A 12526-nucleotide genomic window follows, 5' to 3' on the forward strand; every position below is an offset into this window, starting at 1 on the left:
CTTTTTCGTTCATTTGTATACTTTTCTTGTCCTTTTTGTTTCCTTCTTTACAATTTTTTTCTCTTGTCTTCTCTCTGTATTAATCTGCCTTTCTTCCATTGTTTCATTCATCCAATTTGTCTTTTTTTCTCCTTCTCTTTTTTTATTTTATTTTTTATTTTTTTTTTGTTCTTTCTTAACTGATAAAAGCTCCATCCAACACGTTCAACTTGTGTCCGGTTGTTGTGGTATGGGCGATCATCTAGAGGATGATGCATATAAAAATTGGAACACATTGATATCAGTATCGGAACAATCGCATATCACCCTATGACGGACACCTAAATATTTGCACTACCCCACCTGAAATAAGATGCAAGTTGCCTATTACAAAGATCAATGGTTAACACTGTAGCACAACCCGTCCCTATTAGTTATGATGCCCCCTTTTTCATCCAGCCTAAGTGGACACGTTTTATTTTTTTGTGGTAGTGTGGGTTCCCAGCTAACTCTGCAAATGCCACCATCTTCATGTTCCAAGCCACTCCCTACCGAAACTGTGGTAGGAAACCGCACTAAGGAGCCCTCGGCGAGAGGGGCAAAGTGCAAAGCCTTCACATTTTCATCTGTTTGTCAATTTATCTGCTCGAATAAGGTGCCAATAAATGAAATAGAATACTGGTCCACTTCCGTCCAAGCGCTCCTCCAGGACTATTGGTGGTCCTCCAAATGGCCAGAGTAAGGAAAAAGAAATCGGTCTCGTGAGGTGTACTAGTGGCCACTTGCATTGCACGCAACACAAAATATGCTTTTTGCTTCAGGGGAAGGAATTAAAAAGGGCAGAAATAACAAATAAAAGGGCCGTAAAAACTAAAGGGAAAGAATTTTGTTAGTATTAATTGTACTGTCTAGTGGCTCCCTTTTAGAGGAAACCATGGTCATTGTTTTATTACAATCTCTAGGAGACGAAGGTCGAATTCCTCCTGTGTCCTGTGCTGTCCAATGAGTCCTTGCCCACATCTCATGTATATGTGACTTTGTGTAGTTTGTGCCGCTTATTGAACCCCTACGACGCCTCTTTTGGGGGCTACTCTGATGGTGCCTATTTGTATCCTGGGGCAAGTAGCCTTACCTGGGCAGAGGGCCCAGTTTCTTATTGGTGGCAGTCTTAACATATGTTGTTCCTGTACCATGTGTGGCATTTTACCACTAAGGTGGCCTTCCTTCCTCCGTAGCAAAGCCTTAAAATGGCATTTGCAGTTTATTTAAATTCAGTAACCTAACATCTGTACTTTGTTGCAACCAGGAATTACGTTCACTCCTATTTGTATCTAGTGTTAGGCTTTCTGGGCTTCCGCTTCAATCTACTTGTCTGCATAAATGCCTACAAAGTTTGTAGTTGGTGACTAGGACTAAGTTTGAATGGTGTGTTGAGTCTTTAATTGGAGTTAGGATCAAATCGTACCTTTTGGTTTAGTGGGGAAAAAGCTGATACTCTGCACCAGTGGCTTTGCAAATGACTGGACCTGATATTGATACTCCAGGAGGAAAGTCTCACACACGAATGGCAACCGAAGCGTTCCTGGAAACCTTGAAATCCTGACTGAAGTTTTGCTACTCCAGTGAACAGTAGGAAACCTCTTGAGTGCTTCTTTAGCTAGTGGGTTTCAGAATTATCACCATCGCTGTTAGGCCTTTTTGTGTTCTGATGAAATCCAGATCTTGTGTGCCTGTGACAAAATAACTTGCTCTTCAGGATAATTGTCTAATAGGAGAGAGCCCAAAATAAATGACTGTCCATCACAGGTTCTATGAAACCAAGAACTTCAAAAATGCATGCCACTAATAAAAATACGATTGGCCCACTCCTGTAAGTGAAAACGCAGAGAAAATAGAATTCAGGTTAAAGGAGCCATCTGGGGTGGCAAGACAGTGGTGCTCAAGCAAAGCTTTAAAAAGGTAGTGAAGAGGGCATAATAGTAACTAGAGTCATTTAAGGTGGACCAGGGGTATGGGGGCGATTCAGATGCCCTTTTCCTCTTGCCTTTCAGAGCTCTGCTTTAAACCCAGCTTTTCAACATTGAAATGGCAGTCTGGATGCTTTCGGCGTCAAGTCGGAGAAGACATGTTCCACCGATATGGTGCTGTTCGCTGATGACTCATGGGTCGATGATGCTGGGAACAGCAGGTGGTGTTATGTTGATGTCACTTGAAGACTTGGCGTCCTTGCAGACAGTCAACTCGCTTTCAGTGGTGAGCAGCTCGACCTGGTTCATCATGTGGGACTACAGCTGCAAAGTTTTGGAGCTCAACAAAGGTATTAACCAGGCAGACCATGTCTTTGGGCCAACAGAAGTCTTGGTGTGTGTTGGATGCGGAGACGGAGTGATGGTTTGAAGCAAACCTTGAGATGTGAGGCTTTTGAGTATCAAGGACTCAAGGCGATTCTCGTGCAGAAGCTGGGATGCTACTGAAGGTGCCCGAGAAGACATTTGGGTTGTTCAGAGATGCAGGGAAAGCCAATGGTTACTTCCTTGTTTCTTTGGGTGCCGCAAGGCCTAGTCCAGTGTTTCCAGGTGGAAGGTAAGTACTTTCTCCTGTCCTTCCTAACAAGTACGTTTTGTAGAGGGCACTTCCTAGGCACCAGTGAGTGGAGTCTTGGATACCACTGTCAGTTTACGTAGACCTTGTTCAACGAGCTGGTCATTCCAAATAGGCCCTTGGGATGGTTAGAGAGAAGAGCCTTCCTCTTTTTTGAAGCTTCTGATCTTCACCCCTCTGACAGAGGACTCTGGAGTAGACTTTACTCCCAATTATGGTCCTTTAAATCCTTCTTCAAGCAGTGTCTAAAGATGACTCCACTAAGGGAACCTGTTTTCCTACCCACTGCAATGTAGGCAACATTCGGTAGTAAATTGGTCCACAGCCTGTTAAGAGCCCAATCCTGGCTGCTGTAACAAGTGTCCTTTGTCTGCTTATGTCATACTTCAAGTGCCTTGTTCCCCCCCCTCACCCTCCTCTCTACCTACATCGAGGTCTCCAGTAATCATCTCCCTTTTGTGAGATTGTCATGGCAGGACTTTCTTTGGAGCACTGGTTCTTAGGGGACCTCCAGAGATTGTTCCTGTTCCCTGGATGAAGGTGGCAGCCCTTCTCAGGAGGATCAAAGTGTGAGCGTCTTGGGATAGGCACAGCACGCTTGTTGTGGTTACACCGAACCCAGACAATTTAATACAAGTCATTGTCATAAATGAAATACGGTCCACCAAACGGACAATAAAATGACATCAATTGCTCGTGTGTGTAGAATTCTGCATCTCAGTAGCCAACATGTCAATACCACACCACATAAGGGAACCCCTTAATGCAAGGTATCTGAGTTGATGATATGTACACTGTTGTACCTCAGCATTGCATCATTTTATTTTTGACTGCTTAAATCAAACATCTCTTAGCCGTTCAATTAAGTTATTCGACCAAGTTGTTTTTTTTTTGTATACCAATTTATTATTTAATGCTACTGTATATGTTGCATATTACATATGCATATGCTCATCTTATAACACATGAACCCTGGTCTTTATCAATGTTTAGAAAACCAGAGCGATACTCATTCACATTTTACATTCTGTGCAGCCACCATCACCTTGTGATCTAAAGCCCACTAAAAACACATACCTAATTTTCATTGCAACCAGGTCCATACCAGACATGGCTTTCGTTCAGTTATAACTGGAAGGTTTAGAATGAATCTTCACCTCTGTCATCACTCTGGGCAACCCTCCAATTGTTGTTCGACTGTCAAGCCATTACAGAAAAGGGAAAGACCATATGCAAATACGGCTTAGTCTAAACCTGCCAACCGTCGCCTCTTGTTTTACATTTCGTTTGACAACTGCCACCAGAGTTCTGAGATTCACAATTGCCAGAGGCCGAAGTTCATACGTGACACCTTTGAACCTGACATGCTCAAATTGCAGTGCAGCTCCTGGGGACGTCAGATGGTCACAGCATGGTGCATTTGTGAATTATGCTATTTGGCATGGAAAGTTTAGAAAGTGGAGTTTCAAAGACACAATTTACTAAATGATTTTATTAAATAAAAGTGAAAAAAGAGTTGGGCTATTTCACCCTCGCAGATGGCATTCGGTCAGTGCCGCAGTCCTTGCATAACATTCCTTCTGTCACTGAATTGCCAAACCGTACCCTGGTACCACTGCTCCAGTTGAGGGAATCCCAGTGGCTTGTCCTCCTGCTTTTTTTTAAGCACAACCTGTGACTCTGACTCGGGTCACCATAGAGCTTCTTTTTTTTTTTTTTTTTTGTTTTTTTTTTTTCTTTTTTCAAAGCTACTTTGAACAAACTGAATCCTGATGTGTGTTGCCTGAACTGCTCTGAGGTCTTTTATTATTTCCTCAACGGCGTAAGTCCTCTTTTGCTAGGTTTACTGAAAGGAACCTCTTGCCTGAAAAGTTGGGTTAACACTCTGGAGAGTCCTCATTGACAAGATTTGGCACTTTTGCAGTTATTTGCCTTCTTTCGTGTCTCTGGGCACTGACTAACAACTTTCTTTTGCTCATCTGGCCATCTTCCGCTGACCCTGACCATCTGGTGGAAGATGCTTAGTCTCTGTGGCTTCTGCTGGATCTCCTCTTTAGGGACTCAGACGTGTGTGTGTGTGTGTGTGTGTGTGTGTGTGTGTGCGCCTTTTTGTACAATTAATTTTACATTTGGAGGGGCTTTGGTGCCTACTCCTGCACATACAGATAAGAGCTGTTGGCTTCTATCAGATCTCCTCTCCGAAGTCTCCAGTTTGGCATGATCGTGAGTCAACTATGGTCACCTGATCTTTCAGTGTGCGCCACTCTTCCACCTCTACATTTTCTTTGAGTTCCTCCATTTCATGGGGCTCCATATGCATACCAAGATGCTTAGCATATTTGCCAGCATCCGACTTTTGACATCTATTGGGAACCAGTCTACCAATGGGAACATTGCTTTTATTATTAAAAGAATAATTCTGACATTGCAGTTCGGTTGGGGGGTTTTAATTCCTCAAAGGGCCTGCGAGATTCATCTAATGTCCTCTGGGACTTAGTTTGTTTTATAGTGTGGTCATATTACATGAATTTTTTTCTCTCACTAAAATATTTCCTTTTTCTTAAATGTGCTCATGGTTTAACACCTTACACAATTTTTATAATAGAAACGAAAAAATACATACACTTCAAACAATAAAATACATCTGATTTTTTGCATTTCATCGCTGCACATGTAAAAATCTGCTTAAACTGCCATTGCACTCATTTGAGAAATTTCAAACTGATGGTATTGACAATAGAAATCCTTATGTTATTAAATGTAGGGATGTCTTAGCAACTAAAGATTTTTCCTTGGATAATTATATGATTAAATCAGAAGTCCTATTTTAAAAAAAAAAAAAAAAAAAAAAACCCAACCCATCCGAGAAGCAGATTGGCAAGAGACATGTGGGTCCATAAAGCAATACATAGTGTTTCCCATTTTTAAATAAATTAAGGCCAGGGGTGCTCTACCCATACCTTTTCAAAATTTCCGTTTTCCAATTTAAGAAGTACACTTTTGCAGGTTAGACTGAATATCTTGTATTCCCTAGTACACATGTGTGGAAGGTAAAGTTCCGATCCGGCGTATGTGCTATGCCGATACTGTCTGACCTCTTCGCAAAGCCTACTACAACAATTGGTACTGAGTGTTGTGCTCCAGAACTGGAGCATTAACATATTTGGACATTGTGTGCATGACCATTCCCATGTGTTTACTGATTATCTTTGGGAAATAATTAATCATGGAACCTCACTTGCACTCATTGCCCTGCTTCGATTCGTGTATTGCCTAAGTCGCAAAGAATGAATATCTTTGCATGTCCACCTATTTGTCTGCTATTTCTAGTTAATACAGTTTGGAGTAAATGTATTCTTTGGACCGGACGTTCAGCCACTTTTCTGTGCTGTCCTTTCTTTGATTAATGGCAAAGTACAGGCCACTTTTAAGGGTTGTTTCGAACCAGTAAGAAGTATGGGTGCAAACATGTGGGTGGGTATTTCAGTTTTACCCACATCAGATCTGTAATGCCCCCCTCCTTTATTCTACCCCCTATTGGTGCTTTAGTAGAGAGAAGTAAGTCACAATGGAAAGCAAGGAAAAGGGAAATGAAAGATGGACTCATGAAAGATGGAAAGACGTCAAGGTGGAAATTTAATGCAAGAACAATGATCTTTATCGTTTAAAAAAACATGGAAAGAAAAGCTGGCAACAATAAGGGAGGGATGGACTGAAGGATAGACCGAATTAAGGAAAGGTGCAAGGTAAGGAAGAATGAATTAAAGGATGATGAAAAGCAAAAAGGCATGATAAACAATAAGAAAATATGAAATGAAGGAACAAAGTAAAAAACGCTAAATTGAAATATTTGTAGCATATGGAAGGAGGAAATGTGATCTGATAAAAGACTGAAGGAGATAAAAGACTGAAGGAAATATAGGAGAAATGTAGAATATGGAATAAATGAAAAATGGAAATAAAAATCGACAGAATTTGAGACTGGGAGATGAAAAATAACGTAACTAAATGAAAACACACAATACAGAGTAGTAAGGAAAGAACCACCGAAGAACAAATTCTCACCATTACTGCAAAACAGCATGAGCTATATGTACTTTATTTATTTTTTTCGGTTTGTATCCTTTCAATCGGGACTTGAAAAATATGTCCTGCTATAAAATATATTATTGATACTTTACAACTTTTGTCTCTCCGAGCTGTAGATGTGGGGGGGGGGGAGCTGCGGAGGGAGGTGTTCGAGTTCATGCATTGATCAGACAGACTATTGTTTTATTGATTGTTTGCCCCAGGAGCCATGGACACATCCCATGCATTGTGAGTCATATCTATCTCTAGGAGCCAGGTGGGAACTCGTTTGGGGGGATGTTTTACTTATTTAACAGTCTGTTTGATTTAAAAAAAAAAAAAAAAAAAAAAACTGAAGTAAAGTACAATTGTGATGTCAGTGCCCCTTTAAGATCTTGTGATGCGTTGTTTAGTCTTGAACCTTGTAATCGAAAGCATACCTAATGAAGCAAAGGCTCTAAGATTGGAGACATCGGGCCAGACCCTAAATGCTTGCCTTCGGGAAATGGAAACATTGCTCTTCTGATGCGTGACTGGCTCTAGCAGTGTTTCAGAGACGCAGGTTCTTCATAAAATCTCGTATTTTGTTAGACCTGTTGACCTCTGCTTGGGTCACACATAGACGCATTATAGTATTGAGTCTGCACATCTTTCTACTCCAACTCTTCTGAGCATGGAATTGCACTTCAATCCTAAATGCACTCCTTTCTTCTTTTCTCATGGCAGGCCTGACATGATGGCAATGGATTTTGGGATTTAGAAATTGGTGTTGGATTAAACTTGACACACAGTGTCACAGTAGTGCCAAGTTGGATTGCTGTATTGTACTTCAGCATCTCAAGGTTGGACCTGCCACAGGGTGAACCGGCGGCCCTCCGGGAGGCTCTGCCATGGCCGGGGGGCCGCTGCCACCAAAGGAGATGGAAGCCCATGCCCTGGCATGCCTTCTGCGGAGGAGCCCGGTGACGGCACTTGTTATTGACTGCCGCTCTTTCTCAGAGTACAACGCGTGGCACGTCTTGGGTGCCATCAACATCGGCTGCTCCAAACTGATGAAGAGGAGGCTACAGCATGACAAGGTGGCAGTGACAGATCTCCTGCAGACAGGATCCAAGTGCAAGGTAGGACTGCTGAGCCATCTTCCTTTGGTCACTGGTCATTAGTTGGCTGCATTTATTAGTCCTGTGCCTGCTGGATTTGTGGGGTTTTATTGTATGGGTTGTAGTCAGTAACTTTGCACATGGCCTCTCATTGCCTGTGTTTGGGATCCCCGGGTCTGCCTGTGCTTCTTCAAACCTTTTGGTCGTGGTCATTCCAACTGTATTTTCATTGTGTGCCTGTGTCGGAAATATTCATGTTATTTGTTTGACTTTCTGTGCACAGCTTTCCCACTGGCAGCCATAAGCTCTGTGAGAGCCAGTTTCTTCTTAACCTGAGCTGTGATAATGTAAATGCCCTCTCCACCATTTATGTTGTTGTAAGAAGTCAAATCTCACCCTCCTTGCTCAAATCGCAAAAACTGAAGACCGAGGATCCATATTTGCAAGATGTTACTCTCTAGGAAAAAGTGGCCATTATTTGAAAGTTATCACTTTTTAATGTTTTTACTAAAATATGAGCATTAACAGCTAAAAGAAATCCATAGAATTAAGATTGTAGTCCGAGGTCCGTGCTCCTACAAACAGTAATGCTTATGTACTTTACAGTTTCAAAAGGACAGACTCCTGGGTAGGAATGATATAATAGACTGAGCAGCTTGGCTTTGTAAGGGAATTGCATGAAACCTAGGGAGTCACACTGTGACTTTGAGGTGTTTCTATTGGCCAGGAGGTCGGTCACTTGTGACTGAATTCCCGTGGAGACAGCTGGCAGAAGGGTCTCTTCATACTCTCGTTCACTTGTATGTGCCCTCTTTTCTTCCCACACCCACTTACCGCTGTCCGGCTGAAGGGATCTGGAATGGAAGACTTGTCTTTACAAATCGTATAAAACATCAAGAAGATAAAAATGTCAACAATTTACGAGAATGTGCTAATATCACAAATGTATTGCAACTTACGAGAACGCACAGACTTCCCTCAGCACAAACCCTACTAAAAACCTTTACCTTTCCTACAAACCCACTGCTCCACTGCCAAATACAACACACACACACACACACCTACCCCTACCACAGTACAAACTGTAAACCGCACAGCTCCTCTCTAATCTCACTCAACCCTTTGAAACACAATTTATTGATGTATGAGCGCCTTACAAATGCACAATAAATAAATACAACACACTAAATGTCCAGCACTATGCCAGACACGCACAAAACAATGGCATATAGACAAACGCACACCAAACCCCTAACTCATACCATTTAGAAGCAAACAAAACCCTCAACCGCTTTTTTCGAATTGAAGCTACCAGCAGCACATCAAAAAGTTGTCTTGTGCTACCTCTACATCGCACTAATTAACCCTCATTCCTTTTCATACAGCTCAATAACATCACATTAAAAATGAACACAAAACATTTGAGGACGAACCAGTTACTTTAGAATTTCAGCCCAGAGCTCCATATTTTAGTCCTAGAAAAAAGTATCATACATATGGTACACGCCACGCACTTAAAAAAAAAATAATAATAATAATAAAAAAACTTGCTGTCAAGTAGCCAAATACGTTTTGGCTAATCGGTCCACGATCTTCATTTCCCGACCGAATTTAAAGTTTCTAAAAATGATTGCCTTGCGTCAGGATGTTTCTTTTTCTTTTTTCTTTCCGTGCGTCTGCAGACTGAAAGAAAGGGCCTTAAAGAGTTTTATCTAGTTTTTAACTCCGAAAGGTCACCAAGTCTAAAATCATGTGATCCTCTGACCCTTTTTATAATTTTCCGATTGTAATACTCGCCACATAGACGCACTTCACCCTGAGCAGCATCCCCCCAGTTACTGTACTCTGGTCTGTCATACACAGTTACTGTGCTCTGTGGCACTTTCAGACACGCAGCACTGCAGAGTCCTAGTGAGCGCTGTGCTTTATACAGAATACCTTGTTGGGTATGATGTAGTCCATGCCTTCTTCCTTGATGACCCTTGCTTCTGTAGATCAAGCATGTGATAAGAAAATTCCAAGTCTCCGTTATATCAGTAAGAACTCCCCCTCGCCCCTTCAGCTAACTTTTCTGGTTCCAATAGTCCAAATGGGCATGAGATTGCTTGGATGTGTGTGTGTATGTATGTATATATATATATATATATATATATATTCTGGGAGGGGGTGGAATGATTAAAAGGAGGCTATGGTTGCAGTGCAAAAGAATACCTCAAATGTTCCCTGGTTGTGGTTTTTGAAGCAACTATAACTTAGCCCCCACCATGCAGGACTCATGTCTTCTCCCATGTTGCTTGACATTGATAATGAGGTTTTGAAAATAATCTAAAAGTGACTAGTCCATGTGAGGTTCTAAATGTTTTGTTTTGGCTATTAGGCGACGTAACCTATAAATGGAGGCAGTCCAAATCTACTGTAAATGTTCAAATCTGCAGACATATTCATATTTCTCTAGTCTGAAATCCAATACTTGTAGGGTGGGAAACCTGCTAGTGCAGTCTGAAATTCGATAGTTGCAGAGGGGTAATCTACTGGCACTGCCCAAACACTTCAAATTCGGCAGGTCTTTTATTTTTATTTGTTTACATTTTTATTTTTAATGGGTTTTTTTTTTGTTTTTTTACTTCATACTACTTCTTCTAGAGTTCTGATCGTATCGCCTGGTTCTGGGTATCCACATAGTGTTCAAGTATTTTGGCTTCTCTAGACAGTTGCCTCATTTCTTTTCCTTTCTCCCTCTGGTGTTTGACATTAAAACACCCTTCGTATATCATTTTAACGACTCCCATACTGTAGAAATTGAGACATCCTCAGTTCTGTTTATCGCAATAAAATCCTCAATTGCTTTCACATTCTCGATCTGCAAGAACGATATGTTAATTCTCCACAAGAATGTCTCTGCATGTATCGTAGTGAGAGGTGCATTGCCACTGGCGCATGCTCAGTAATTCCAATATCGTACCAACTAGGCGTGCACACCCAGAAGTCAAAAAATGGTAAATCCATGAGTAGACGTCATGGCGTGCTGAATCGTAGTTGTAATCTCTTTCCAAAGGAGTTCCTGGCGCCATCTGATTGATAGGCGAAGTTCTACTATCAAGTTGTCAAGTGACCGTTTACTCTGCAACAGCATTCTGGACCTAGTTCCGTTGGAGAGCTCGAGCACTAGATCCATAAGAGTTAATGTCCCCTCCCAAGATGAGAGAATTCACATTGCAATTTTGGACATGTTGAGCCATTTCATGGAAAAAGGGATGATCAGAGTTGGGGGCATATACAGCAAAATATCTGTGTCCTAGTCCTTGATTTTAACACACTAACCTACCATTCGTATCGGAGTAACTGGAGAGGATTTTTAATGGTGGGTTCTTTCAGAGAAATATAGACCCAGCCCCCCTACTTGCTGTAAATGTTGAATAATGGGTCTGTCCCAACTAGTTACACCTAGGTTTATCAGTTTGGGTATGTTTGACGGTGTGCCAATTGGCCGCAGCAATTTGAGCAAAAGAAAATTGCACGCAAACCCGATCGTATTGTACATTTTGAAAAGTTTACATTTGTAGCAGCACATTGTGAGGTCCATTGCGTAAACACACTTTCACATCATGCATATAAAATGCTCTTACTGTAAATCATATCCACTGTAGGATGCTGAAATTATATGCATTTGTGAAGGCAATAAGTAAACTCTCTTCTCGTTCCGAAATGAGGAAAGCGTTATAGGAAAGGCCGTAAAGAAAGTAAATCTCGCGAGATTTCGAGGGAAACAAATGTTGCTTCGGAAACGGCAACAGAGTGATTTCTGAGGAGAAAGTGATCTTGGTTGTGTGAGGGATATTGTGTGGTCCTTGCGTGCTTTTCATTTAATGTATTTTCACGCATGAAACAACGGGGCAGCTAATCTACAGAGAAAACACAAGGTAAACGTTATGTTTAACGGGAAATTGCAAAAAAAATAATTCGAGATATTGATATAACTAAATACAATAAGGTTTTTCACTAAAATGTGATTGATAGAAGAGGGCTATTCAGGTCGAATTGGCTAATACTGGTTTATCAGCCTCAACCTCCGTGAGATGGATTTCCTGAAACAAGGCTATATCACAAGATAGACTTTAGGCAAGAGAATACTTTGGCACGTTTAACAGGATTAGTCACATGATTAACATTCTATATCAACTTCAGGTGTCCTACTGATGTGGAATTTAAAGGTGGCATCTTAGCTAAATGTGTTGAGAGGACAAAAAAGAAAAACCCAGCCAGAGGAAGGCCAGGGCAAACGGTAAAGACCTGTTGGCAGGCACATGTGGACAAACCACCAAAAGGCAATACAGCAAGTCCGTCTGGCAAGGCCATAATCCGAGATATATAATCTCTTCATTTTCGCTATATTCCATACGGGCAACGCTGCATTAAATTAAATGAATACATCTATGAAGGATAATCTGTATCATGTTCTAGCCCATGTAATTGCCATATTGGCTTCATGCGGTGCAGCATGGGTAATGTAGACCCTGCATATAAGGCAGAATATTTCTGCAGTATTCCGCTGTCAACCATAACATGGAAACTAGTTTAAACTCTTAATTTCCCTCCGACCTTTCCCAAGCATCATAAGGTAGGGATACATTCTTGTGTAACACAATAGATGACGTGCATGGGGCACCTCAGCACGATTATCAGAGCGACTTCAGTCAGACCTCCTCTACCGCACACTAGAAAATAACTCTACTTTCATGTGTCGTATCCACACGTCATCCTGAAAGCGGGGCCCGACA

General features: G+C 41.5%; 1 protein-coding gene across 1 annotated transcript in view; it reads left to right on the forward strand.

The window, feature by feature from the left end:
* DUSP8 (dual specificity phosphatase 8) overlaps nt 1-12526 on the forward strand; it is a 167796-nt gene that overhangs the window by 18190 nt on the left and 137080 nt on the right. The window contains exon 2 of the mRNA XM_069623958.1: nt 7375-7769. Coding sequence (XP_069480059.1) covers nt 7539-7769 — 231 coding nt within the window. The 5' untranslated portion in view covers nt 7375-7538. The remainder of the gene's footprint in view (nt 1-7374; nt 7770-12526) is intronic.

Source organism: Ambystoma mexicanum, chromosome 11 (genome assembly GCF_040938575.1).
Source record: "Ambystoma mexicanum isolate Mex_15411 chromosome 11, UKY_AmexF1_1, whole genome shotgun sequence".
NCBI classification, from domain to species: Eukaryota; Metazoa; Chordata; class Amphibia; order Caudata; family Ambystomatidae; genus Ambystoma; species Ambystoma mexicanum.